Below are 24,591 nucleotides of genomic sequence, written 5' to 3'. Positions count from 1 at the left end.
AGGATTTCTCAAATATGTAAGTTTTAAACAAACTGAATACTAGGAAAAAATTTATGACTGGCATTAAGTTAATAGACTTCCCTAAACTCATGTATGCAGTGTTGCATGGAGCCACATGGGTTCCAGAATATGAGATGAAGAGTTCTTTGTAAGCTCAAAAGTTCTTTTTCCCCCCAACCCCAAGAGGTGGTCTTGGTCCAGTAAAAGATATTACCTCACCCACCTTGTCTTGCTAAACTCATGCTGCAGTCAAGAAGGATGCTGACTTTTGCCTGTGTAATCTGACATTGTTGAAGACCACGCAGACTACTGCAACAATTCTGCAAACATTTTCAAATGACTGAAGAAGGATTTTCTTGTGTGTTTCTAAAACTCATCTCTCTGTCTTTATACCTGTACAGTGCAGGCTATGAGTGGTTTTGTGCATTAGTCTTTAGGCACTGCAGAGAACCAAGATGTGATACAACTAGGCCTCTGTACAAATTCAAATAGACAATTCATTTAAGGAGGGTGAAGCTATTCACATGATTGGTATCTTTCTTGATAAAATTTTGGTCCCAGAAGCTCATCTTGTCCTGAGTTTTTTTTTATGGAATAAGAAGTTGGACACTGGTGCTAGAAATCCAAACTGGTCTCAATACTGACTTTTTCAATACTACACCCACATGAGACACATTGTTTGTGAACAATGAAGTGAAACTTGTGTCAAAACTACCAACTAATTTGAATTTAAATGAACTGTAGAATAAGTATTCAAATGGAAATGCTGGCTAGTAAAACAACTCCCTCCTCCCCCACCAAAACTTAGGCAGGAACACCAGTTCTTCACTCTAATGGCTGGTCTACACTACCATGCTAAATCAATCTAAGTTATGCAACTTCAGTTACCTGAATAATGTAATTGAAGTCGACCGAGTTAGATCCACTACATGGCAATGTGTGGATGGGAGAGAGTCTCCCATCAACTTCCTTATGCTTCTGAGGGAGGTAGAGTACACAAATAGGAGAATGCTCTCCTATCGACTTAGCATGTCTTCACCAGACCCTCTAAATAGACACTTGCTACATCAATTGCAGATCTACTGGTAAGTGTAGATATGCCCAAAATGTGTGTGGTTTTTTTTTTTTAAATTAACCCTTCTGTATTTTATAGAAAATGGAGCCCCCTTAGTCAAAATTAACTTGTTAAAGCCTGCCTTTTGGAGCTAGATTTTATTAAAACAATACTCTAACGGATTAAACAAGATTTGCATAAGCTGAAGAATAACTGATTTTACTATTCATCTAGTAACAGTAACAAGTTAATGAGTCATACTGGATACATACAGTTGTACAAAAGTACTGTTTTTATTTTCAACATAAGAAAAAATTGCTCTTTGGTTTTGTAACTTTAAAAAGTGAGAAACCTGTCAAGGTTACCAGGTCTTAGTGCGATGTCAATGAGAACTAGTTTATCAACTTAATACTTTTAAGCCCATCCAGAATAAACTGGGTCCAGACTGTATTCCCTCCAAGTTACAAGCAGGTGCTGTATACTGCAACTTTCTGGCTGATTGCCTGTAAGAGGGAGCGTACTGTTTCTTCTAGTTCCACCAACTGTTTGGCTTTGTCTTCCAAGACTTTCTGATTGTTCTCGTATGTGCTTTCCAAATCTGCAAGGAAAAGAAACTATCAGCTGTTTGGGCAGTAAAATCATATCCTATATAAAGTATTAATTCAAATCTTTGAGGTAGAAAACCTGAGACTGGATGATACAGATCTGGGCCTTACAACTTGTCTCATAATACTATGGAAACAATGGGGAGGAAGTACTTACCTATAAATGAAAACATACAACTGTGTCCTTTAATTCATGTTGGAAAAATGGCTTGGGGTTCTACAAAGAAATACAGACTTGAAAGGACACTAGAGTGTGTTGGCTCAGTTATGGTCAGACTGTTCAGTAAATTGTTGCAAATAAGGGGTTGACATAAGGAAGAGTGGTTGGGGGCGAGTATAGCTTCCCCGTGTCTGGTAAAAGCAGACAGAAAGCTCCCCTTTCTCCCTGGCTGGTAAGGTGAGAGCTCCCCCTCCTGTTTCAATATACAGCTCTAAATGTGGAGTTTTTAAAACTGTTCTGTTGGAGTTAACTTCAATTTTCAAAAAGCAACTCTGCCAATATCACTTTGGGTTATGATCATTACAGATCTTACTAGAACAACAGTGCTTAGATGGGAGATATCCAAGACTATGGTGCTGCAGGAAATCCCTACTTTTAGTCTTTCAGGGTACCATGGCACTTGAGATATGTTAGCCTAGTCAAATTAGTTAGGATAAATTATGTTCCACTTAATCCTCCCAGCTGAAGTTTTAATTGGATACAATCTATTCTTTCCTAAACAGTTATGTGCTGTTGATCAGTGACTGCATTTCTCCCAAGAAGTGGTTGCACCACGCTACTGGGTGAATTGATCTCTGCAAGTGTGAAAAAGGATGTTTGGATCATTTGAAAAGTGTTCCATTTACTGTGTACATAAGTGTGTGAACCTCCAGCAATTAGTGTAATTGGTTAAAAATTCATTTCCTTTCTCCAGCTGATGAACATTAGCACAGTTCATTCTGCAATGTGAAACATTACTTCAAAATCTGAAAGGAAACCCTTTTCTCATGCAGGCAGTCTTACCCTTGAGCAGCTGGAGTTTGCTGTTTGCTTGAGCTAACAATGATTTAGCTTCATTCTGCAGCATTCCAGCTTTCTTCCTGGCATCAGCAGACTCTTCTGTTTTTTTGGCAATTAGGTTTTCAACTGTTTTATATTTGGCGTTCAGTTCACTGTCAAGTACCTGCAATTTCAAATTCACAACACAAGGTGGGGTTATTGCTCAGAAAACTGCAAAGCAAATGCCTGTTTCACCACTTGAACAGATGGTCTGAAACTTTCTGTTGCTTCCGTGGAGTTGAGACATTACTAGTGAGGATGTCAGAATTAAAGATTTGACAGAACAAAGTGTGTTCTAGTATTATCATCATCATCATCAGAGCGGTAGCCGTGTTAGTCTGGATCTGTAAAAGCGGCAGAGTCCTGTGGCACCTTACAGACTAACAGACGTATTGGAGCATAAGCTTTGTGGATGAATACCCATGAAAGCTTATGCTCCAATACGTCTGTTAGTCTATAAGGTGGCACAGGACTCTTGGCTTAGTTGTCCCAACATTCAGCTTTTGCTTTAGTTACCTTCCCCTCCTTTCTTATTCACGTTTCATGCCTGTTAATGGCAGACACTTCTGGTGACCTTCTGCCCTTTTTACTTACGGGGCTGGTCTGTTTCAATATCTAAATGTTGATAAACTGTACAGGATTTAGCCACAGAATTGGTGACTAATGAGCAAATCCTGCACAGTTTTCCAGTTTAAGGGGGACTAACAGGCATTGCTTCTGGACATGCTGATTCAGTACAGAAGTGACCATGCCATTGCTCATACTGTTGACAACTGTGAGAGAGGAGCAGTGTCAAGTAGATGGAGTTGAAAATAGGGCACCTTGTTACTTTAAGTACTCTCTCTAATCTTCAGCTATCATGAGAAGCTCTGGAATTGGGGGTTACCTCACCTATAGCGATTCATGAGTCACAAGCACTTCCCAGATGTTACAGAAAACACAAGGCTAGTGTCTCAGCTGCACTTCACTTTTTGCAGCGCTCAGTCAGCACAGAGCAGAAATCTCCTGCAAGTCTCCAGATATCCCTGGCAGGGAGGAGGCCTCATCAGGTATAGAGCTGGCAAAGTCAGCTCCTACATCTCCTTCCCTCCCTGCAATCCCTAGCCCAGGGCAAGCGCTGGGACAGGTAGTGGATGCACCAGACAATCTGGTCTGAAGATTAGAATCCTGAAAACTCACCAGCAGTATGAGCAGCATGAAATGTGCCAGCTACAGCATGGCTAGGATCTGGGGAAACTGTCACTACTATGGCAAGGTACCTGATAATATCTGGTTTCAGAGTAGCAGCCGTATTAGTCTGTATTCGCAAAAAGAAAAGGAGTACTTGTGGCACCTTAGAGACTAAAATTTATTTGAGCATAAGCTTTCGTGAGCTACCTCATGCATCCGATGAAGTGAGCTGTAGCTCACGAAAGCATATGCTCAAATAAATTAGTTAGGCTTAAGGTGCCACAAGTACTCCTTTTCTTTTTGATAATCTGTTATCACTCTTGTCTTTCCTCCTCCCCCCATTCTAAATAATCAGATTCTTGTACTTGTTATTAAGCACATTTCAGAGGTCCCTTGTTTAAACTTAAGTGTTGCTTAAAGGTTAATTCCAACATCTTCGCTCTTTTGGAAGAGGGAAGGCTCCTTTGAGACAGATGACTTTATTGTGGACAATAGATCGGAGCAGTGAGACTTCCTTTGACTTAGAACGTTTTTTGTCAATTGTTTGAAGGCTGAAATAAATCAGAATCCTTCTGAAAGGTGTTGACTCCGGGAGAGACACGGCTGAGAAAGACACTGCTATGCTTGCAGAATATTAGACACTTTAGATAACTCCTTACCAAACACTAACTAGAGGAGCAGGTTGGCAAGTGTTAAATTCCATCTCTCAATGTTTCTCCAGTAACTGAAACGATGGGGGAATTCTCTTCAAGGGCCAAGTTACAAGTACTTTCTTTGACAGCTGAATAATGTATTGTACTCGCAGTGCCCTCTCATTCATAGATCCCAAGGCATTTCATAGAAGGTAAGAAAACAGTATTTAAATCCATTTTATAGATGGAAAAACTGAGGCACAAGGCGGTGTTGCCGGAAGGTAAAAGTCAGTGGCAGTTGAGAGTAGAACTGAGATTTACCAATTTGTAACCCTACACTTAAATCCATCAGAATATGGAGATCACTCACCTCTCCATGATTGACAGCTTTCTGCTCATCTAGGAATTGAAGTCAGCAGGCTTTTTCTACCATGTAGGTTGGTGCCAAAGCAAGTAGAAATTAATGTATTGGCAAATGGACCCAGCATTACTTTATTAATAAACGAATTGGGAGCAACAAGTCTGACCTAGTTCACTGAACAATGCCCGTAATATTCCTGGGCAGCTAGTTCACTGACACCTGGTGCCCAAGCATGACAAGATCATGAATAAAGCTAGCAGTAGCCCTGAAATGCTCTTTTATCCCAAATAGAACGCCCATGGATTGAGTTTTTGAGGAAGTCAGCTGGCAGGTAGGCGTCTCACCTCTTTAACTTCTTCGGCATTTTGTTTCACAGTAGCAATGGTTTCTTCAATCTCTTCCACATTCTCTGAATTTGTAGCAGTCTTTTGTTTAAGATCTTCCACATTCTTCTCTAGCTCAGTAAGACGTAGGGTAGCGTTGTTTAAGGTTTCTTCAGATGCTGCATTTTCAGATTCAATCTAACCAGGAATGAAAGAACAGTTTAAATATTCCCCCAACAAATGTATGCGCTGGTTTTTGAAATTAGCTTTCTGGAGAAAAGTCTTGACCAACTATTTAAAATGTCTATCTCCAAAGTCTATCCTCAAACTGGCATTGTGCAACTCTGAAAGTGAACTAGATTGTATGTCATTAAAAGCAGGAAATGGAGAGAAATAACCTTTCATTCTTTGTACAACCCAAGCTGGTTGAAATAATTGACTTTTGAATGTCTAAGAATGCAAGACTGGAGCTGTAATGTGTTTGTAATTGGTAAGGATAGATTTCCACTAACTTCTGAGAGCATTCCTGATGCACATCTGATACTCCAAAGGTGGGGGAGGAGATGCATCCCAGTGTAAGACGTCACCAAGACAGCTGCAGTCTTTGGCTTCAAGTAATTGTAAACTCATGTGAAATACATGGGATTTCAACAAGCATTTACACATGTCGAATCGCTCAGCTTACAGGGCAAAAAAATTCCAGATTTGAAAATGTGAAAGGCATTAGTCAAACCAACAGCTCAGCTAGATCCATTATTGTCCATATACATGGAAAGAAAGCACTGCTGTGTTAATTACCCTTTCAGCAATGGATAAACAAGTGCTGGATAGCTTAGGAACCTAATAAGCTGAATATTGACACTATCAGGTTTTAGTGCTTTACAGTCATCAATGGGACGATCTATGAAACGGTTCTTTATGAACTGGACTTGATGAAATGGGAATGGTCAAAGTCTTCAAACTTGAGTGAAAGAGTTCTAATTCTAATGGAAGATATTTCGTTCTTATAAAAGACCACTATAAGTGTTGAAGGTACTTGGGTGGGCTTATTCTATGACTGGGAAGGGCCCTTCTCTCATTATTTATAAAGCATCAAGTGAGCACACTTGGACATTATCACTAATAATGAATTAGTTCTTTACTTAAATATTCACCCTCCATACATATGGGGCTCTCCAATGACATCATTTGGCAAACACAACAATTAATGCTTCAATAAAGCATTAATGCTCATGTGTTCTCACACTGTACTGGCAAAGTCTTTTGCCTGGGTGGGAGAGTTGGCAGCATGGCTCAGCTACCAGGTGATATACAACCTGCCTTGTAGGATTTCCTGCGGATCTGAGGACACCTGCTTGGTTGGAAGGCATATCCCAGTTCTGCACTCACTGAAGTTAGTGGCAAAGCACCGATTGACTACAGTGGGGTGGAAAGCCCTCCTTTGCTTTGCTCTTAATTCAGAGACAGTTTGTTGTTTCAAGAGCTCCTCTTCCCTTAGCTAAAGTGGTTACCTAGCGTCAAACTAGGTAAACTGTGAATATTTTTTAAGTATAGTTAGGACTTACTGAGGTAAGTAGGTCCTGTGTTCCTCTAATGTCTTCGTCAGCTTGTTTGATCGCCTTTTCGGCTGCATTTTGGGCCTTTTCAGCTTCTTCCAGTGCTTCTTTCACGATAGCTGCAGTGACTTTAACGTCTTTTGCACTTTTGCTGTGGAGCAGAAGTAACAATATAATGTGTGACATTAGAAATGTTTCATTTTGGGATGAATAAGAATTTACATTAGGATGAATTTAGCTTACTATGTTTTTGAAAAATATTTGAATGAAATCAATAGTCTGGTTCAAAATCACTGATTTAAAAAGACAGCTGATACAAAACAGTGTAGTACACATTACCTTGCTTTATTTGCTTCATCTAACAGCATCTCAGCTCTGGCAATGTCTCCGGCACTTTGTTGTAAGATAACCTCTACATCAGAAAGGCTTTCCACACGCTCACGGATATCCTCTGTCAGGGTCTGTAGCTGCTGGGGGCTACTTGGCATCTCCATGTTCAACACTTCATTAGCAACTGCCTCAATGCTATCCAAATCAGCACTATCCTCTAAGATGGCACAAATGCAACAGGGTAAGCGGACAGTTGAGAGGATTAGCAAGCCATCCATGCCAAATGTCAAAATTACACTACTGAAACTCGTCAGTGTGGTTCCTTAAAAGCGAGAAACTGGCAAATGAACCACCACCACCACCACCACAATTTGCAGAAAATACGTAGAAAATAGGCAGTGTGCTCCATTAGGGTAAAATTCACTCCTATGCAGAATGCCACCACAGAGCATAGAGCCCTGCTTAAGTACCATTTCAGCCTCTTGAGGGGTACTTTTCACCCATTGGCCTCCAGTGGCTTGAGCACAGTTTGGGAATCAGCAGAACTGTGTAATTCCTAACACTGATTTACTGCATGGCTTTGGGCAATCTCAGACCTTGTCTCCCCCCCCCCCCCATTTTTCCAGCTATAAAAGAAAGATAATTTGACAGCCCCCTGGAAGCTATAAGGATCAGTTAGATAATGGATCCATGTTCCATTGAATTCCACGGGAGTTCAACAGGAATTAATTTGATCTAACAGTTGTAGTGCTGTGTAGAGTGCTATGAACACAAGATGCTAGTGAAGTACAAAATATTATGAACTGAAATGGAGTAAGAGGGTCATTCCTTTGGTGCACAGTCGTACATTTCTAAAGTGAAAGACGGCCGTGCACAATGTTTATAGATACATGTAACACCAGCATTTTATGGCTCTCAGAGGTTGCGGTTTAAGCAAAGTTGCCTCTGTTGCTCAGATGGTCCTATGGTGCTATTACATGTATGTGTTTGCACAGGACTGAACACATTGTTGGCACGTAAGAAAACACTGATGTTTGTTGGCCAGCAGTTGCACATAACAGACCTCCCTAATGGAGACTGTCCTCCATCTTCCAAAAGATCTCGCACTTCTCCACAGGTTAGCACAGCTAATGATTGAAATTTCAAAGCTGACTGAGGAGGAGAGTTAGCTACACGGTTCCCTCAAAATTAATGGGAGTAGCATGACAATCTCCTAGTAAGTTTTAAACCACTCCACCACCAAGCAGCATTATTGCAGAGGAGAAGGCAAAGTCTGTTAAAGTTCCAGTCATGATGAAACTGAACGGCTTGAAGGAGGGATTATTTCCTCCTTACGGGGATGCATTTTTCCACAGCATTGTGCAAAGAATCAACTGCCAATCTGTATTGGTAACCTCATCTTTCACCTATAAAGCTGAAAATGGATCCCACTGCTTTAAAAATCTTAAACTTAAATAAAATGCATAATCAAGACAATACTCACAGACACAATAGTATTTAGAAAGGAGGATTTAAGACTAGGTTATGCAGCTACCTAGAGAAATGCATGGGAAAAGCTATCTACAGCACGTGCAGAGTTGGAAGAGTCTACTACTTTGCATCTGTATAGGTAACAAAAATTTATAACATCCTAACTTTATAAAGGCTTCTAAAAATAAGCTAGCAGAATTTCTCATAACAAAAGATAGAAATCAGATGTCAACTAAAGCAAAGATCATCCTTACGCATCAGAAATTCCCTGATCTGCTTAATAAGGTTTCTCAGATCTTCATTGCTTCTGTCCACTTGTTCTCTTGTGGCATTGGTTTTGAGCAAAACTTCTTGTGCATTTTGTTTTGCTCCGTCTGCTCTCTGTTTTGCCTCTGAGACCTATGGGAAGTAAATAAGGTGGCCTGGTTTCACACTTCCTTGAACATTAAGGCCCATTTTGCAAACCAAAATGCAATTCTGAAAAAGCAATTGATATTTGGAGTCCAAAGCAACGTGGGAAACTTCTTCTCATAAAACCCACAGAATGCTTTTAAAACATGCCAGAATCCACAACACCAATGTTACTTTAAACAACTCAGACTAATGTTTTTGGATTACACATGGAATTTCAATTTAAACAAGTTCACTTTATGAGGCTCTTTAAAAAAGGGGGGGGGGCAGTGCTGGTGAAGTTATGCAACTGGAAAGAAACATTTTAAAATGAATGTCTGGGGGCCAGATGTTCTGTAGTTTTGTATCATATCCCTGTTGGGGGAATTTCTTTCATTTTAAATTAATGTTTAGTGATATACTTGTAAAGAGTTACCATTTTAGAGAGTTCTTCAACTTCTGCCAAGGCACTGAGTATGTCTCTGTCAAAATCCATGGCTTTCTGCCTGCACTGTGAGCCACAGTAACCAATCCCTCGCAGCCTGGTCCTCCACATTTTTTTCTCCTTCCTCTGTTCGGCAGTTCAGACCGCCACACTCTGAGTCAGCACAGGAAGCCCCTGAGGGAGTTCCACATGTCTGCAATAGACGATAAGAAACAGTCATGCTTAACTGCCCTTGCTTGCGGGGGGGAAAGAAAAGAAGGAAAGTGGACCAGGAGGTTTCTGATGATGCTAGAAACGTTTAGTGGCACCCGCACCCCTGGCACTGAAATCTCAGGAGAATGCCTGAGAAACAAATGGTAGCTGTAGCTGCTGTACTGCAGCATCAAAAACTAGGGCACTCCCTACTTCACACCTGTATCATTGTGAGATTTGTTACAGTGCAGAGTAATGGGGGAAGGAAAGCTCCGCTCTGTAAACACACAGCCCTCCAGGAACAAGCAGTTTGGGTTATAATGGCAGTAACAAGACAGTCATCCACCCTGCACTGTCTTACTGAATGACATGAAATCGACAAAGACTTGGTTCTTTCAATGGAAAATTAACTTTCAGAATTCTGTTAAAAATGGAGAGGGAACAGAAGGGCCCTTCCCTCCTGAAGGCAAAACGATGGATTGAGTTGGCTGAAACTCAAACTTGGTCTCAGGGAAATTGTGATATTTCAGAAGTTGTTGCAGATTGGAAGAAATCCAAAAGTATTTTGAAATTTTCCTCAAATGAAATTTTCCAAAAGATATCATTTTGGGTCTAAGTCAAATGTTTTGTTTAAAGCAAAATGTTTCATCCTGAGTTTGACTTTGAAAGTTTTATATAAAGTTTCAAAAAGTTAAGGAGTACTTGTGGCACCTTAGAGACTAACAAATTTATTAGAGCATAAGCTTTCATGAGCTACAGCTCACTTCAGGATGCATTTGGTGGAAAAAGCAGAGGAGAGATTTATTATATACACCCACCCCACACACACACACAGAACATGAACAATGGGTTTATCATACACCACTGTAAGGAGAGTGATCACTTAAGATAAGCGGGGGGGGGGGAGGAGGAGGAGGAGGAAAGCCTTTCATGGTGACAAGCAAGGTTAGGCTATTTCCGGCCAGTAAACAAGAATATCAGAGGAACAGTGCGGGGGGGGGGAGAAAACCATGGGGAAATAGTTTTACTTTGTGTAATGACCTCACCTCCATTTTCCGTCCCTCTATCAAGCCTAAGTTATTGTATCCAGTTTGCAAATTAATTCCAATTCAGCAGTCTCTCGTTGAGTCTGTTTTTGAAGCTTTTTTGTTGAAGGATAGCCACTCTTAGGTCTGTGATCGAGTGACCAGAGAGATTGAAGTGTTCTCCAACTGGTTTTTGAATGTTATTATTCTTGACGTCTGATTTGTGTCCATTCATTCTTTTACGTAGAGACTGTCCAGTTTGGCCAATGTACATGGCAGAGGGGCATTGCTGGCACATGATGGCATATATCACATTGGTAGATGCGCAGGTGAACGAGCCTCTGATAGTGTGGCTGATGTGATTAGGCCCTATGATGGTATCCCCTGAATAGATACGTGGACAGAGTTGGCAACGGGCTTTGTTGCAAGGATAGGTTCCTGGGTTAGTGGTTCTGTTGTGTGGTGTGTGGTTGCTGGTGAGTATTTGCTTCAGATTGGGGGGCTGTCTGTAAGCGGACTGGTCTGTCTCCCAAGATCTGTGAGAGTGATGGCTCGTCCTTCAGGATAGGTTGTAGATCCTTGATGATGCGTTGGAGAGGTTTTAGTTGGGGGCTGAAGGTGATGGCTAGTGGCGTTCTGTTGTTTTCTTTGTTGGGCCTGTCCTGTAGTAGGTGACTTCTGGGTACTCTTCTGGCTCTGTCAATCTGTTTCTTCACTTCAGCAGGTGGGTATTGTAGTTGTAGGAATGCATGATAGAGATCTTGTAGGTGTTTGTCTCTGTCTGAGGGGTTGGAGCAAATGCGGTTATATCGTAGCGCTTGGCTGTAGACAATGGATCGAGTGGTATGATCTGGATGAAAGCTAGAGGCATGTAGGTAGGAATAGCGGTCAGTAGGTTTCCGATATAGGGTGGTGTTTATGTGACCATCGCTTATTAGCACCATAGTGTCCAGGCAGTGGATCTCTTGTGTGGACTGGTCCAGGCTGAGGTTGATGGTGGGATGGAAATTGTTGAAATCATGGTGGAATTCCTCAAGAGCTTCTTTTCCATGGGTCCAGATGATGAAGATGTCATCAATGTAGCGCAAATAGAGTAGGGGCATTAGGGGACGAGAGCTGAGGAAGCGTTGTTCTAAGTCAGCCATAAAAATGTTGGCATACTGTGGGGCCATGCGGGTACCCATCGCAGTGCCGCTGATTTGAAGGTATACATTGTCACCAAATGTGAAATAGTTATGGGTCAGGACAAAGTCACGAAGTTCAGCCACCAGGTTAGCCGTGACAGTATCAGGGATACTGTTCCTGACAGCTTGTAGTCCATCTTTGTGTGGAATGTTGGTGTAGAGGGCTTCTACATCCATAGTGGCTAGGATGGTGTTTTTAGGAAGATCACCAATGGACTGTAGTTTCCTCAGGAAGTCAGTGGTGTCTCGAAGATAGCTGGGAGTGCTGGTAACGAAGGGCCTGAGGAGGGAGTCTACATAGCCAGACAATCCTGCTGTCAGGGTGCCAATGCCTGAGATGATGGGGCGTCCAGGATTTCCAGGTTTATGGATCTTGGGTAGCAGATAGAATGCCCCAGGTCGGGGCTCCAGGGGTGTGTCTGTGCGGATTTGTTCTTGTGCTTTTTCAGGGAGTTTCTTGAGCAAATGCTGTAGTTTCTTTTGGTAACTCTCAGTGGGATCAGAGGGTAATGGCTTGTAGAAAGTGGTGTTGGAGAGCTGCCTAGTAGCCTCTTGTTCATACTCCGACCTATTCATGATGACGACAGCACCTCCTTTGTCAGCCTTTTTGATTATGATGTCAGAGTTGTTTCTGAGGCTGTGGATGGCACTGTGTTCTGCATGGCTGAGGTTATGGGGTAAGCGATGCTGCTTTTCCACAATTTCAGCTCGTGCACGTCGGCGGAAGCAGTCTATGTAGAAATCCAGGCTGCTGTTTCGACCTTCAGGAGGAGTCCACCCAGAATCCTTCTTTTTGTAGTGTTGGCAGGAAGGTCTCTGTGGGTTAATATGTTGGTCAGAGGTGTGTTGGAAATATTCCTTGAGTCTGAGACGTCGAAAATAGGATTCTAGGTCACCACAGAACTGTATCATGTTTGTGGGGGTGGAGGGGCAAAAGGAGAGGCCCCGAGATAGCGCAGCAGAAGAATCTGTCCTAAGAGTATAGTTGGATAGATTAACAATATTGCTGGGTGGGTTACGGGAACCATTGTTGTGGCCCCTTGTGGCATATAGTAGTTTAGATAGCTTAGTGTCCTTTTTCTTTTGTAGAGAAGCAAAGTGTGTTTTGTAAATGGCTTGTCTAGTTTTTGGATGAGTCATTACACAAAGTAAAACTATTTCCCCATGGTATTTCTCCCTCCCACCCCACCCCCCACTGTTCCTCTGATATTCTTGTTAACTGCTGGAAATAGCCTACCTTGCTTGTCACCATGAAAGGTTTTCCTCCTTTCCCCCCCTGCTGCTGGTGATGGCTTATCTTAAGTGATCACTCTCCTTACAGTGTGTATGATAAACCCTTGTTTCATGTTCTCTCTCTCTCGTGTGTGTGGTGTGTGTGTGTGTGTGTGTGTGTGTGTGTGTGTGTGTGTGTGTGTGTGTGTGGTGTGTGTGTGTGTGTGGTGTGTGTGTGTGTGTGTGTGTGTGTGTGTGTGTGTGTGTGTGTGTGTGTGTGTGTGTGTGTGTGTGTGTGTGTGAGTAAATCTCTCCTCGCTTTTTCCACCAAATGCATCCGATGAAGTGAGCTGTAGCTCACGAAAGCTTATGCTCTAATAATTTGTTAGTCTCTAAGGTGCCACAAGTACTCCTTTTCTTTTTGCGAATACAGACTAACGGCTGCTACTCTGAAACCTTTCAAAAACTTGTTTCAGAACAAAAAAGTCAGAGTGTTCCAGTGTGACTTTATCAAAATGCTTTTTTCTCAAAACGAAATTTTGACCAAAAAAAAAAAGAAAAAAAAGAAAAAAAAAAAAACCAAACCAAAAACAAAAGTTGCCCTGCAAAGGTTTAATTTTGAAGAACAGCATTTTGTAATGTAAATACATTTGATCAGCAAATGTTTAACCAGCTCTATCCATGAACTACCCCCAGAGTCTGGACAATAAATGGAATCACTAAAGATTATATTATTTAAATAAGGTCAAAGGTTGAGCAAAGTTTTCCTTTTTTGGCAGGAGGTGGAAAGGATGAGAGTCACAAAAATAAACATTTTGCAGGCAATATCCCCCCAGTAAAGTTACACGAAATTGAATCAGGTTAATTTTAAATGTTCTCTTCCTCTAACAAAAAGCCTTACCCTTTTCCTTTCCCTGATGTTTGGCATGACTGTTCTCTAGACCAGTGGCTCTCAACTTTTCCAGACTACTGTACCCCTTTTAGGAGTCTGATTTGTCTTGCATACCCCAAATTTCACCTCAACTTAAAAACTACTTGCATACAAAATCAGACATAAAAATACAAAGTGTCACAGCACACTATTACTGAAAAAGTGCTTACTTTCTCAGTTTTATATAGTTATAAAATAAATCTAATAGAATATAAATATTGTACTTACATTTCAATGTATAGTATATAGTGCAGTATCAACAAGTCATTGTATGAAATTTTAGTTTGTACAGACTGCTAGATTTTATTGTAGCTTATTATAAAACTAGGCAAATATTTAGATGAGTTATCGACCCCATGGCAGATCTCTGAGAACCACTGCTCTAGAAAGCAGAACATCCCGCCCCTAGGGGGCTGCACTTCCTTAAGGCTCCCAGCAACTAATGATACTGCCTAGAAAGTTGATAAACTTTATTTAAACAAGAGTTTCAATGCCAGTGGACCTGCGGACAGTAATGTGGGGGAGGGGTTCCAACTAAAAGCCCCTCCCCCCCAAGAAAAAGGAGCAGTGTCATGTTAGCTAACAGTTGCTAAAAGGAGGGAGGGGGGGGAGAAAAATAGAGGGACAATGCAAACTTTAGAGAAATGATCCTGTAATTTACTGATACCCCTAACCACTTAAGTTAATAAATATGCCCTTTCCATCAGAGTTGCAGGCTGAATTGTTTTCCAACTGCAGCTGATTTACTTCAAAGGAAAGTTGCAGAAGGAACACTGTGAATCTCCCAGGAAAAAGCCACCCTACCACCAGATTTACTTCAGCTTTATTGCTGTGCAGAGAATAAGCACTAGACTGCTTCTCAGAGTGACCTTTTGACTCAAGAGCTCAGAAAGAGGTCTGCTTTGTCTTAGACATATCAGAAAAGTCCAGGGCAAGCACACAGCATGCATAAAGTGCCCACTGGCACATCTGCTACCATCCCCACCTCTACTGGCATTGTCCTGCATCCACAGTCTCCTACTCTCATTTTCACCAGACAACTCCACGTCTGGTGCCATGTCTTACTGGACAGGGACAGTGCTCCACAAAACATGGACTGTTGGGCTTTAAGCTAGACAAATAGCCTCCCTGAGCATGCATCTCGCTAAATACTACACAACTGTAGGACAATGTGTTTTTTTAAAAAAAAAAAAAGGGGGGGGGGGGGAAATAGATGCACCCAATGAAAATTCTAGTAAATCCAAACCATTACAACAGCAAGAGTGAGGCTCAGGGAAGAAACTCGATGAAGAGTGTTGCAGAGGCTTAGTGGAGTAGTTTTTGGGGATCATGACCCCAAAAACCTGGTCTTATAATCAACCAAGTCTGATAATTCTTTGTGAGTGCAAAGGACTGTGGGATTTGGGTCCTGGGAGGAAACAATGGGACGACTGACGACTGAGTATTGTCAGGGAGGGGGGATGGAAATGGGAAGGGTGAAGTGGATGGGGTTTGGAAGGTAGTGCACCCATTGTGGTCCACAAGTCATGGAACAGGTTGCAGTTCACAATCTCTCTCAGTATACCTGTCAAGCATTTTCCCATAAGCAAAACTCACTTCAACAAAGTAGCAGGCTCTGCCTTCCTGCCTGTCATTTCTGCAATAGCACCATTGATGTTTTCCTGCAGGTTCTACACCCAAAGAAATCTTAACCCAAGTACCTTCTCAGCCACTTCAGAAAGATCCAGACTTTGCAGCTTGCCTGCGAGTTCATCCAGAAGGCGTGACTGTTCTTCTTGTTTTGCCTTGAACTGGGCCTCTTGCTCACTGATTAAGTCTTCCACTTCCTGTCGTGTCTGAGCTGACAGTTCCACAAGGCTATCAGGGTGAACACTGGAGGCATTGACCCTCTCTTCTGCCTCCAGGGACATCTGAAAATATTTGGAGACACTATCCAAGGCTCCTGCAGAAATTAGATCCAACTGTTCAGCAATCAGCCCTCATTGCTGAATTTATAGTACAAACAATTTGTTACAGGGAATCTAGTGGATGACAAAATTGTATAAGGCCATTTCTCTATTAAACTGAATATAAAGTTATACAAACGTTATTACTGTTAGGATGCTTGAACTATGTATGGGGCAAATTCTGCTATCCTTAATCAAACAAACAAACTTCCCGTTGATGGTTCCACTGATGCTTTGATTTCAATGGTCTACAGAATTTGACTCTCTAATATTAAGAAGTTTGAAAATTCTTCCAGACTAAGAGTCTGATCCGCTCCCACTGAAAGCGAAGGAAGATCTGGCTCTAGATTTATAAAGCTAGATCTTATTTACTTCTGTGATTCATTGACTCCATGGAACTGCTTGGTAAGTAGGTGCAATTCACTCATGAGCAATGGACTAGCACAAGACCTACACACCACTGAAGTCCAGGCTTGACTGGGTATACATACTGCCCAATCCTTGTGCAGGCCCTCTGCACAAGGGTTAATGTTACTTTTTGTACGGGTGGTAGAATCTAGCCCTAAAGTGTGACATACTCTTATTCACAAAGATTCATGCAGTCTTTCATACAGAAGTTTAGTAATCTCATGTAATTAAATGTGAACCAAAGTAACTTCAGACATCTGAATGTGTACTTAATTGTGGTATGTAACAAAATACAAGTATACCACTGGGCTTACTGTTGGTACATGTAACTGGTCTACAATTTCTATACATTAAGAGGTTTTAAGATGACTTTGTGCTCTAAGATCTTAAGCTAGTTTTGCAATACACACAAAAACAGAGGCTTCAAAGAAATTCCTGCTAGATCAGCAACTCTGCCAAGACTCAGAAGGAAACTGCACTCACAGGAACACGTTTTATTACTGTTTAGAAGATTAACCTGATATTTAAAACCATACACTTATTTAATCATTTGCTGCCCTGGCTTTTTTCCTTCCCCCCCATGAGACACCTCACCCCGGATATCAGAGATTTTTATAAACTCGAGTTGTTCTGCAAGTTCTTTCACAACGTGGTGTAGGCTCTCTGCATCTGTCTCCAGGGCCCTCAGGTGAGTGTCCGTGTTATTGTTTTTTAACGCTATCACGGAGAGCTTGTCTTCTATTTCAGCCATCTTTTCTGTAACATCTGCTGTTAGCTTGCTGCAAGCAAAACACAGAACCTACATTTACTCAAGGGGGGAAAAAAAAAAAAATCAGCCTTGGGTTTTATTTTTTTTAAAATAAAGAAAGCTGTACAGTAGTTAAATTCTTGCCATCCCTCCCCAACCAGTGCTGTAAACAATTTGTAACAATTTGCCTTCCTAGAATACTGGTTTTGTTTTCTTTATCACAAAAAACTACTTTTTAATCTACAACACATTTATAAACTCAAAGCACTCAATTGCTCAGAAAACAGCTGCTTTGTGTAAGATTAACCAGAGCCAGATTCCAGAACACTGCTGTAATGCTTTTGAACCATGGCAACTGCATAGGTCAGAGTGTCAACTACTATGATCCATACATAATTTGCTTCACATCCCACACAGCTACAAATGCATTTTTTGATTATTACAATTGAGTGTCAGAAAAAAAAATTCTCTGGACACAATGGATTCATTTAACTCTTTATAAAGATCCCCTTTTGCCAATGGCATCTTCTGGGTGGAGATGGGAGAAAACATCCCACCTCCAGCAAGAAAAGGTAAAAGATGAGCGAGATCAGCTCTTTCCTTTCTGTTTGGCAAGCTGTTCCCTGCTTGCCAGTCTTTTTGCTCCAACAAAAGTCCCAGACTTCTGTTGTGGGGCCTAATAAAGTGGAACCAGAGATGTGACTGGTTCACTGACATAGGTACACGGTCATCAATGGGACTTGAACCTGGGACCTCCAGCATCAAAAATGATCCAGCTCTAAGTAGCAGGCTGTTATAAGGCCTCAACTAATGGAAAGTAGGCCCTGCTGCTGGTGATGGCTCATCTTAAGTGATCACTCTCCTTACAGTGTGTATGATAAAACCCATTGTTTCATGTTCTCTGTGGGTGTATATCAATCTCCCCTCTGTATTTTCCACCAAATGCATCCGATGAAGTGAACTGTAGCTCACGAAAGCTTATGCTCAAATAAATTTGTTAGTCTCTAAGGTGCCAAAAGGAGGGGAGAGGAAGTGGTTCCTCTGCCTGCCCTCACCTCTCTTGGAATATAACAAATAACAACTCTCCAGGGATACAGGTTAATGGAGCTGGGAAGCAGCCACGAATCATTAACTACAAAACCTCTTCACAAGCATTTTAGCCTCCCCTTTTGGTTTGGAAGGGAACGTTTTAAAGGTGCACGGAAAAGACTCACATTCCATCAACTGCTTTCATTTATTTCAAATCAATAACTCTAAAGATTGTTGATCTTTAAACAGCCTAGATTCCATAGGAGCTCACCTGCCCTTCTCCTTAGTTTTAAATACAATGAATACAGGACTACCGCATCTTACACTTCATGAAATGGAGACAACCAGTGTTACAACACTGGCATTTTCTGTTGACAATATTTGGTTTTTAGATTAGAAAAGAAGTCTGCACTGCTATCTAGATGGCTATAAAACAAAACTCCAAGAATTCAGTCTCTGTCCCTACATTTTCTCACATAAAAGCTGTGCTTGTCCTTTGCCCTGGGGGATCACAAGGAATCAACATGACTGGCTCCATGTTAATTGGTTGGCAGGCTGACAAAATACAAGCCTGGCTGCCCCTTCCAAAGATCATGACAGTCTTGGGTCCCAGCTGCATTTTGTTTGCTCTCAGTAGAATCTGACTAAGAGCACTGCAGGCCCATTCCTGCCAGACGAGGGCTCTCAGCTCTCACTGGGGAGTTGAGGATGCTCAGCACACTGGAGTATCGAGCCCTAACTGAGCAGGAAATATTCACACAACATGTCCTGTACTCACCCTGCTTCCTCAAGAGATTTCCAATGTTTTTAAGGGGCTCAGCGGCTGGATTTTGAGCAAGGATACTTTTAATTTCATTCAGCTTCTCTTCACAGTGTTGACGGTTTGCTGGTAAGGGCCACGACCCCAATGATTTTCAGGATTTTTGCTCTCTCCAGGAACCTCTGTGTCCTATTGGTCAGTTCACTAATGATGACGTCCCACAGAGCGAAACACTGATGGCATGGCGCGCAGTCAGGGAAGATGCCAGAGTAGCCGCGGGTGCACTTGTCACAGCGGGGTCCCTCGACACCCTCCTTACAGATGCACAGCCCTGTGGAGCGATTGCACTGAGGTGTCTGGATTCCACGGGGATCACAATCACAAGCTGGAAGAGGGGGAAAAGTAACAGCAGCAAAGCTTAGATAGGATGAAAATGGTGGTAAAGTTGGAAGGAAAAATATATACTCCCTGACAAACAGAAGAACTTTAATCATAATTACATGAATGTGAAATCAGTATGTATGCAAACTAGAGTAGTCAGCTACATCCGGACAGGGTTACCTTGCTGTGAATGCCAGGACCAAGTATTATAAAAGGAGGACAAAGTGATACAAAGAGGGAAGAAATCCAGAAAGATTTTTAAGGACCCATTTCACAAGACTCTGAAAGAGTCACAATGTATATTAGGGATGGACCCATCCTACAGTGTATTTGGAACTGGATTAGGTTGGAATCTTTGACCAAATGTTGAGGGTATTTTGTTTTTCTGGCCTCCCCCGTGCCCCCATCTTCTCATTAGAAAGAGCCAGGACCCTTGTTGTTAAATATTGATCTGGATTTAAAGTGTTGGGGGGCCCCCCTCTCTGGTATGTATATATGGATAGGATGGAATTAGTGCAAGGGAAGGGAGGTAGGCAGAAAAACAAGCTAAATAATGAATACTAGGAATTTTTTAAAAAAACCCTTGTTTGCAATGGGGAAAAGGCAGACAAATATCCTAAAATTCTACCACGCAAGTGCCAAATGTCACAAGAGACCATACTCTCTTTGTAACTGTAGAGGGAGGAAAAAGCTGAGCATTGGCAACTTTTTATTGATCGTGAATTCAGATGACAAGCAATTTCTATTCAGCTAATCAGGAAGGGGCAAATACAAGCAAATGCAATTATTTGCTATACAAACATCTGTCTACATTTATATGCAAATCAGGCAAGACCCTCCAGTTCCTGGATTCCACAGGGGTGAATTGCTGATTGTAGCCCATATGGTAAATTCTGGGCACCCAGGTCTACAAGCTGACTGTAGAGATGTATTTCTAGTTGGCCTTAATCCACATGTGAGAGGATTATTAAACTGATGTGCTATGCTGCTGTTTTTTTAAAACCCATTTGCACTTTGTAAATAAACTGTCTAAGAGAAGCAGAATTTACAAGCAGCGGAAGTTTTGAGTTTTTAATCTGACCTCTCCCTAAATAGCCAGGTAGGAGAAGCAGAGAGGAAATTACCAAGCTTCAAAGCTCCTAATAAAGGGATGGCAGCAAAGAACAAAAAGGGAAAAGCCTTGCAACTATGCTGGAACTGCCATTCATATCTTCGTGGTGAAATGAACCCAAAATAGATCAAACGCACATTCCTTTAACATCTAACAAGAGGACTTTGACACCCAGCAGATGAAAGCCTTCAGTTACACATCACATCTTTCAAGAACACCTTATAAACGTAACACATAGTAATACTGTGTTCCTGATGGATTTATGGGCCATTTGTATGTTCCTCTAGCAGAGTTATAGGCTATTGTTAAAGTCCCTTCTGAAAATGTCCATGTTCTTGCTAAACAGGCATTTCCCCTTGAAAATGACATGGAAGCAAAATAAAGCAGGTCATCTATAGCAGTTGTTCTCAACCAAGGTACACCTGGGGGGTACTAAGATCTTCCAGGGGTACCTCAACTCATCTAGATATTTGCTTAGTTTTACAACAGGCTGCATAAAAAGCACTAATGAAGTCAGTACAAACTAAAATTTCATAAAAAGAAAAGGAGTACTTGTGGCACCTTAGAGACTAAAATTTATTTGAGCATAAGCTTTCGTGAGCTACAGCTCACTTCATCGGATGCATTTGCTCAAATAAATTTGTTAGTCTCTAAGGTGCCACAAGTACTCCTTTTCTTTTTGTGAATACAGACTAACACGGCTGCTACTCTGAAACCTAAAATTTCATAGACGATGACTTGTTTATACTGCTCTATATACTATACGCTGAAATGCAAGTACAATATTTATATTCCAAATGTTTTATTTTATAATTATATAGTAAAAATGAGAAAGTAAGCAATTTTGCAGTAATAGTGTGCTGTGATGATTTTGTATTTTTGTCTGATTTTGTAAGTAAGTAGTTTTTAAGTGAGGTAAAGCTTGGGAGTATGCAAGTCAAATCAGACTCCTGAAAGGAGTACAGTAGTCTGGAAAGGTTGAGAGCCACTGCTTTTTCTATACTGCTTGCTTTCATGCGATTACTTCATAATATATCCTCAGTCCTTACCCAATTTATTGTTTTTTTTCCTTTTTTTTTTTTTTTTTTTTTTAAAAGACCTTAAAGGAACAAATTGCTTCATAAACAAAAACTGCTTTTTTATAGAGCATGAATTCAACAGATACCAGAATACAGAAATGACTTCTGTTCCGGGCGAGTCAGTTTATGTCTGCACAATTTAGCAAAATGGTCCTTTTGTTCTCTGAATTGTACTCCAAGACAAGAGATTGTTTTTACTTTACATCAAGCGCTTAAGTATTCCCCAGCAATTTGCTATGGAATATATTCCCCACGGCAAATCAACTCCTCCGGCTCCTATTTGAAGGAGGTCAATTAACCCTTTCATCACTATTACTCCTGGAAATAAGACACTCAGTATAGTGGTCAATTATCCAAATTCCATTATACTGATTAACAAAGGTAGAGTACATGGTATGTATTTTTTCCCCTCAAAGAGCCCTAGATTATATTGTATTACATGCAAATTCAGCAAATCAGATCACTGTTTTATTTGTAATTTATCTGCAGATTTAAAAAGCAATTCGTTAAGACCCTTGAGGCAATTCTAATCTGGTTTTCAAACCAGATCACAGCAGGCAAACAACACTCCTATACCATCATTTACATGATAAAGTGCATCCAAACACGGTGCTCCACTTTGGAGGTTTAGAGAAACAAAACAATAGAGCATATGCGGGGGACGGGGGAGGGTGAAATTAAGCATCTCCCAGTCCCCAAACTTTCTCAGGATATGTGACTGTCAGCACAAACGTACTTATAGTATCTACGAAGCTGTTAACCACAGAAAATCAGAAATCTATAGAATTTCAAGGGAATAAATCCAATGCATAGAAAATGGTTTGTAAAAATGGCACTTTTACACTTTCACTATGTCACGAACTGCTACTAGGACTGCACCATCGTCCAGACCACAAGATAAAGCACAAGTTTATTTCTAAGTAAAACAATCTTAGTTTAAGGGAAAGCAAAGTAAACCTCCCCAAGGACTAGCAGAATAAGAAACAATAGAAATGAAAAGCAGAGCTTTATTTCAGTCACTTTTTTAATTTGGGAGGAATTTTTACGTTTGTGGTATGGTTTCTCCCTAGAGCTCACTTTGTGCTGAATGCTATACTGGGGTCAGACCAAAGGTCCATCTAGCCCAGTATACTATCTTCTGACAAAAGAAAAGGTTTCAGAGTAGCAGCCGTGTTAGTCTGTATTCGCAAAAGAAAAGGAGTACTTGTGGCACCTTAGAGACTAACAAATGCCAGGCACCCCAGAGGGAATGAACAGAACAGGTAATCATCAAGTGATCCATCCTCTGTTGCCCATTTTCAGCTTCTGGCAACCAGAGGCTGGGGACACCATCCCTGCTCATCCTGGCTAATAGCTATAGATGGACCTATCCTCCATTAATTTATCTAGTTCTTTTTTGAACCCTGTTATAGTCTTGACCTTCACAACATCCTCTAGCAAGGAATTCTACAGATTGACTGTGCATTGTGTGGAAAAAAAATACTTCCTTTTGGTTTGTTTTAAACCTGCTGCCTATTTCATTGAGTGACCCCCTAGTTCTTGTGTTATTAGGAGTAAATAACACTTATTTACTTTCTCCACACCTGTCATGATTTTATAGACCTTTATCATATCCCCCGCTTAGTCGTCTCTTTTCCAAGCTGAAAAGTCCCAGTTTTATTAATCTCTCCTCAGACAGCAGCCGTTCCATACCCCTAATAATTTTGGTTGACCTTTTCCGAACCTTTTCCAAGTCCAATACATCTTTTTTGAGATGGGGCGACCACATCTGCATGCAGTATTCAAAATGTAGGTGTACCATGCATTTATATACAGGCAGTATGATATTTTTCTGTCTTATCTATCCCTTTCTTAATGATTCCCAACATTCAGTTTGCTTTTCTGACTGCTGCTGCACATTGAGTGGATGTTTTCAGAGAACTATCCACAGAGACTCCCAAAAATCTCTTTCTTGAGTGGTAACAGTTAATTTAGACCCCATCATTTAATGTATGGTTGGGATTATGTTTTCCAATATGCATTACTTATGCATTTATCAACACTGAATTTCATCTGTCATTTTGTTGCCCAGTCATCCAATTTTGAGAGATCCCTTTGTAGTTCTTCGCAGTCCGCTTTGGACTTAACTATCTTGAGTAGTTTTGTATCATCTGCACATTTTCCAATGTCACTGTTTACCCCTTTTTCCAGATAATTTATGAATATGTTGAATAGGACTGGTCCCAGTACAGACCCATGGTGGACACCACTGCTTACCCTCTCCATTCTGAAAACTGACCATTTATTCTGACCCTTTGTTTCCTATCTTTTAACCAGTTATCAATCCATGAGAGAACCTTCCCTCTTATCCCATGACTGCTTACTTTGCTTAAGAGACTTTGGTGACGGACTTTGTCAAAGGCTTTCTGAAAACCTAAATACACCATATCCACTGGATCCTCCTTGTCCACATGCTTGCTGACCCCCTCAAAGAATTCTGGTAGATTGTTGAAGCATGATTTCTGTTTACAAAAACCATTTTGACTCTTCCCCAACAAATTATGTTCATTTTGTTCTTTACTATAGTTTCAACCAGTTTGCCCGGTACTGAAGTCAGGCTTACCAGCCTGTAATTTGAGCCCTTTTTAAAAATTGGTGTCATATTAGCTATCCTCCAGTCATTTGGTACAGAAGCTGGTTTAAATGATAGGTTACAGACTACAGTTAGTAGTCCTGCAATTTCACATTTGAGTTCCTTCAGAACTCTTGGGTGAATACCATCTGGTCCTGGTGACTGATTACTGTTTAGTTTATCAATTTGTTCCAAAACCTCCTCTATTGATACCTCAATATGGACAGTTCCTCAGATTTGTCACCCATAGGGCAGGTAATCATACATGCTGTATCGGGTGCAATAAACTGGGTCGCCCCCACTCTGTTTCTATTTCTTGAATTCTCATACAGAATAAATCACCTGTTTACCTTGCTACTTATATATAACTTTCAGTAACCTAACCACCACTACACCCACACAACACTACTTTATCATTATATTTTTTTAAAAAAAGTTTCCCATCCAAGGCTCCCTGACACATCAACACCACAATAAGATCCTAGCAGCATTAATCATTTCAAAAGGAAAACTCAGGCAGCCAGACACCTACAGAAACTTCTTTCTCCATCACACTGTGGGGAAACAAACCCTCAGCCTTCTGCAAAAACTCCATCAAA

The 24,591-nt window shown here is 41.1% G+C and overlaps 1 protein-coding gene across 1 annotated transcript in view; it reads right to left on the bottom strand.

Annotated features, from left to right (window-relative positions):
• Positions 1-1,323: 1,323 nt before the first annotated feature.
• LAMB1 (laminin subunit beta 1) overlaps positions 1,324-24,591 on the bottom strand; it is a 71,707-nt gene continuing 48,439 nt past the window's right edge. Inside the window, 14 exon segments of the mRNA XM_038413160.2 lie at positions 1,324-1,652; positions 2,663-2,822; positions 5,206-5,382; positions 6,750-6,891; positions 7,080-7,287; positions 8,795-8,939; positions 9,367-9,437; positions 9,440-9,493; positions 9,496-9,568; positions 15,620-15,861; positions 16,868-17,052; positions 18,825-18,921; positions 18,924-18,950; positions 18,953-19,195. Coding sequence (XP_038269088.2) covers positions 1,516-1,652; positions 2,663-2,822; positions 5,206-5,382; positions 6,750-6,891; positions 7,080-7,287; positions 8,795-8,939; positions 9,367-9,437; positions 9,440-9,493; positions 9,496-9,568; positions 15,620-15,861; positions 16,868-17,052; positions 18,825-18,921; positions 18,924-18,950; positions 18,953-19,195 — 1,961 coding nt within the window. The 3' untranslated portion in view covers positions 1,324-1,515.

Source organism: Dermochelys coriacea, chromosome 1, assembly GCF_009764565.3.
Source record: "Dermochelys coriacea isolate rDerCor1 chromosome 1, rDerCor1.pri.v4, whole genome shotgun sequence".
Taxonomy (NCBI): Eukaryota; Metazoa; Chordata; order Testudines; family Dermochelyidae; genus Dermochelys; species Dermochelys coriacea.
The sequence above is the reverse complement of the archived record's forward strand: the minus strand, read 5'-3'. Positions and strand labels throughout refer to the sequence as shown.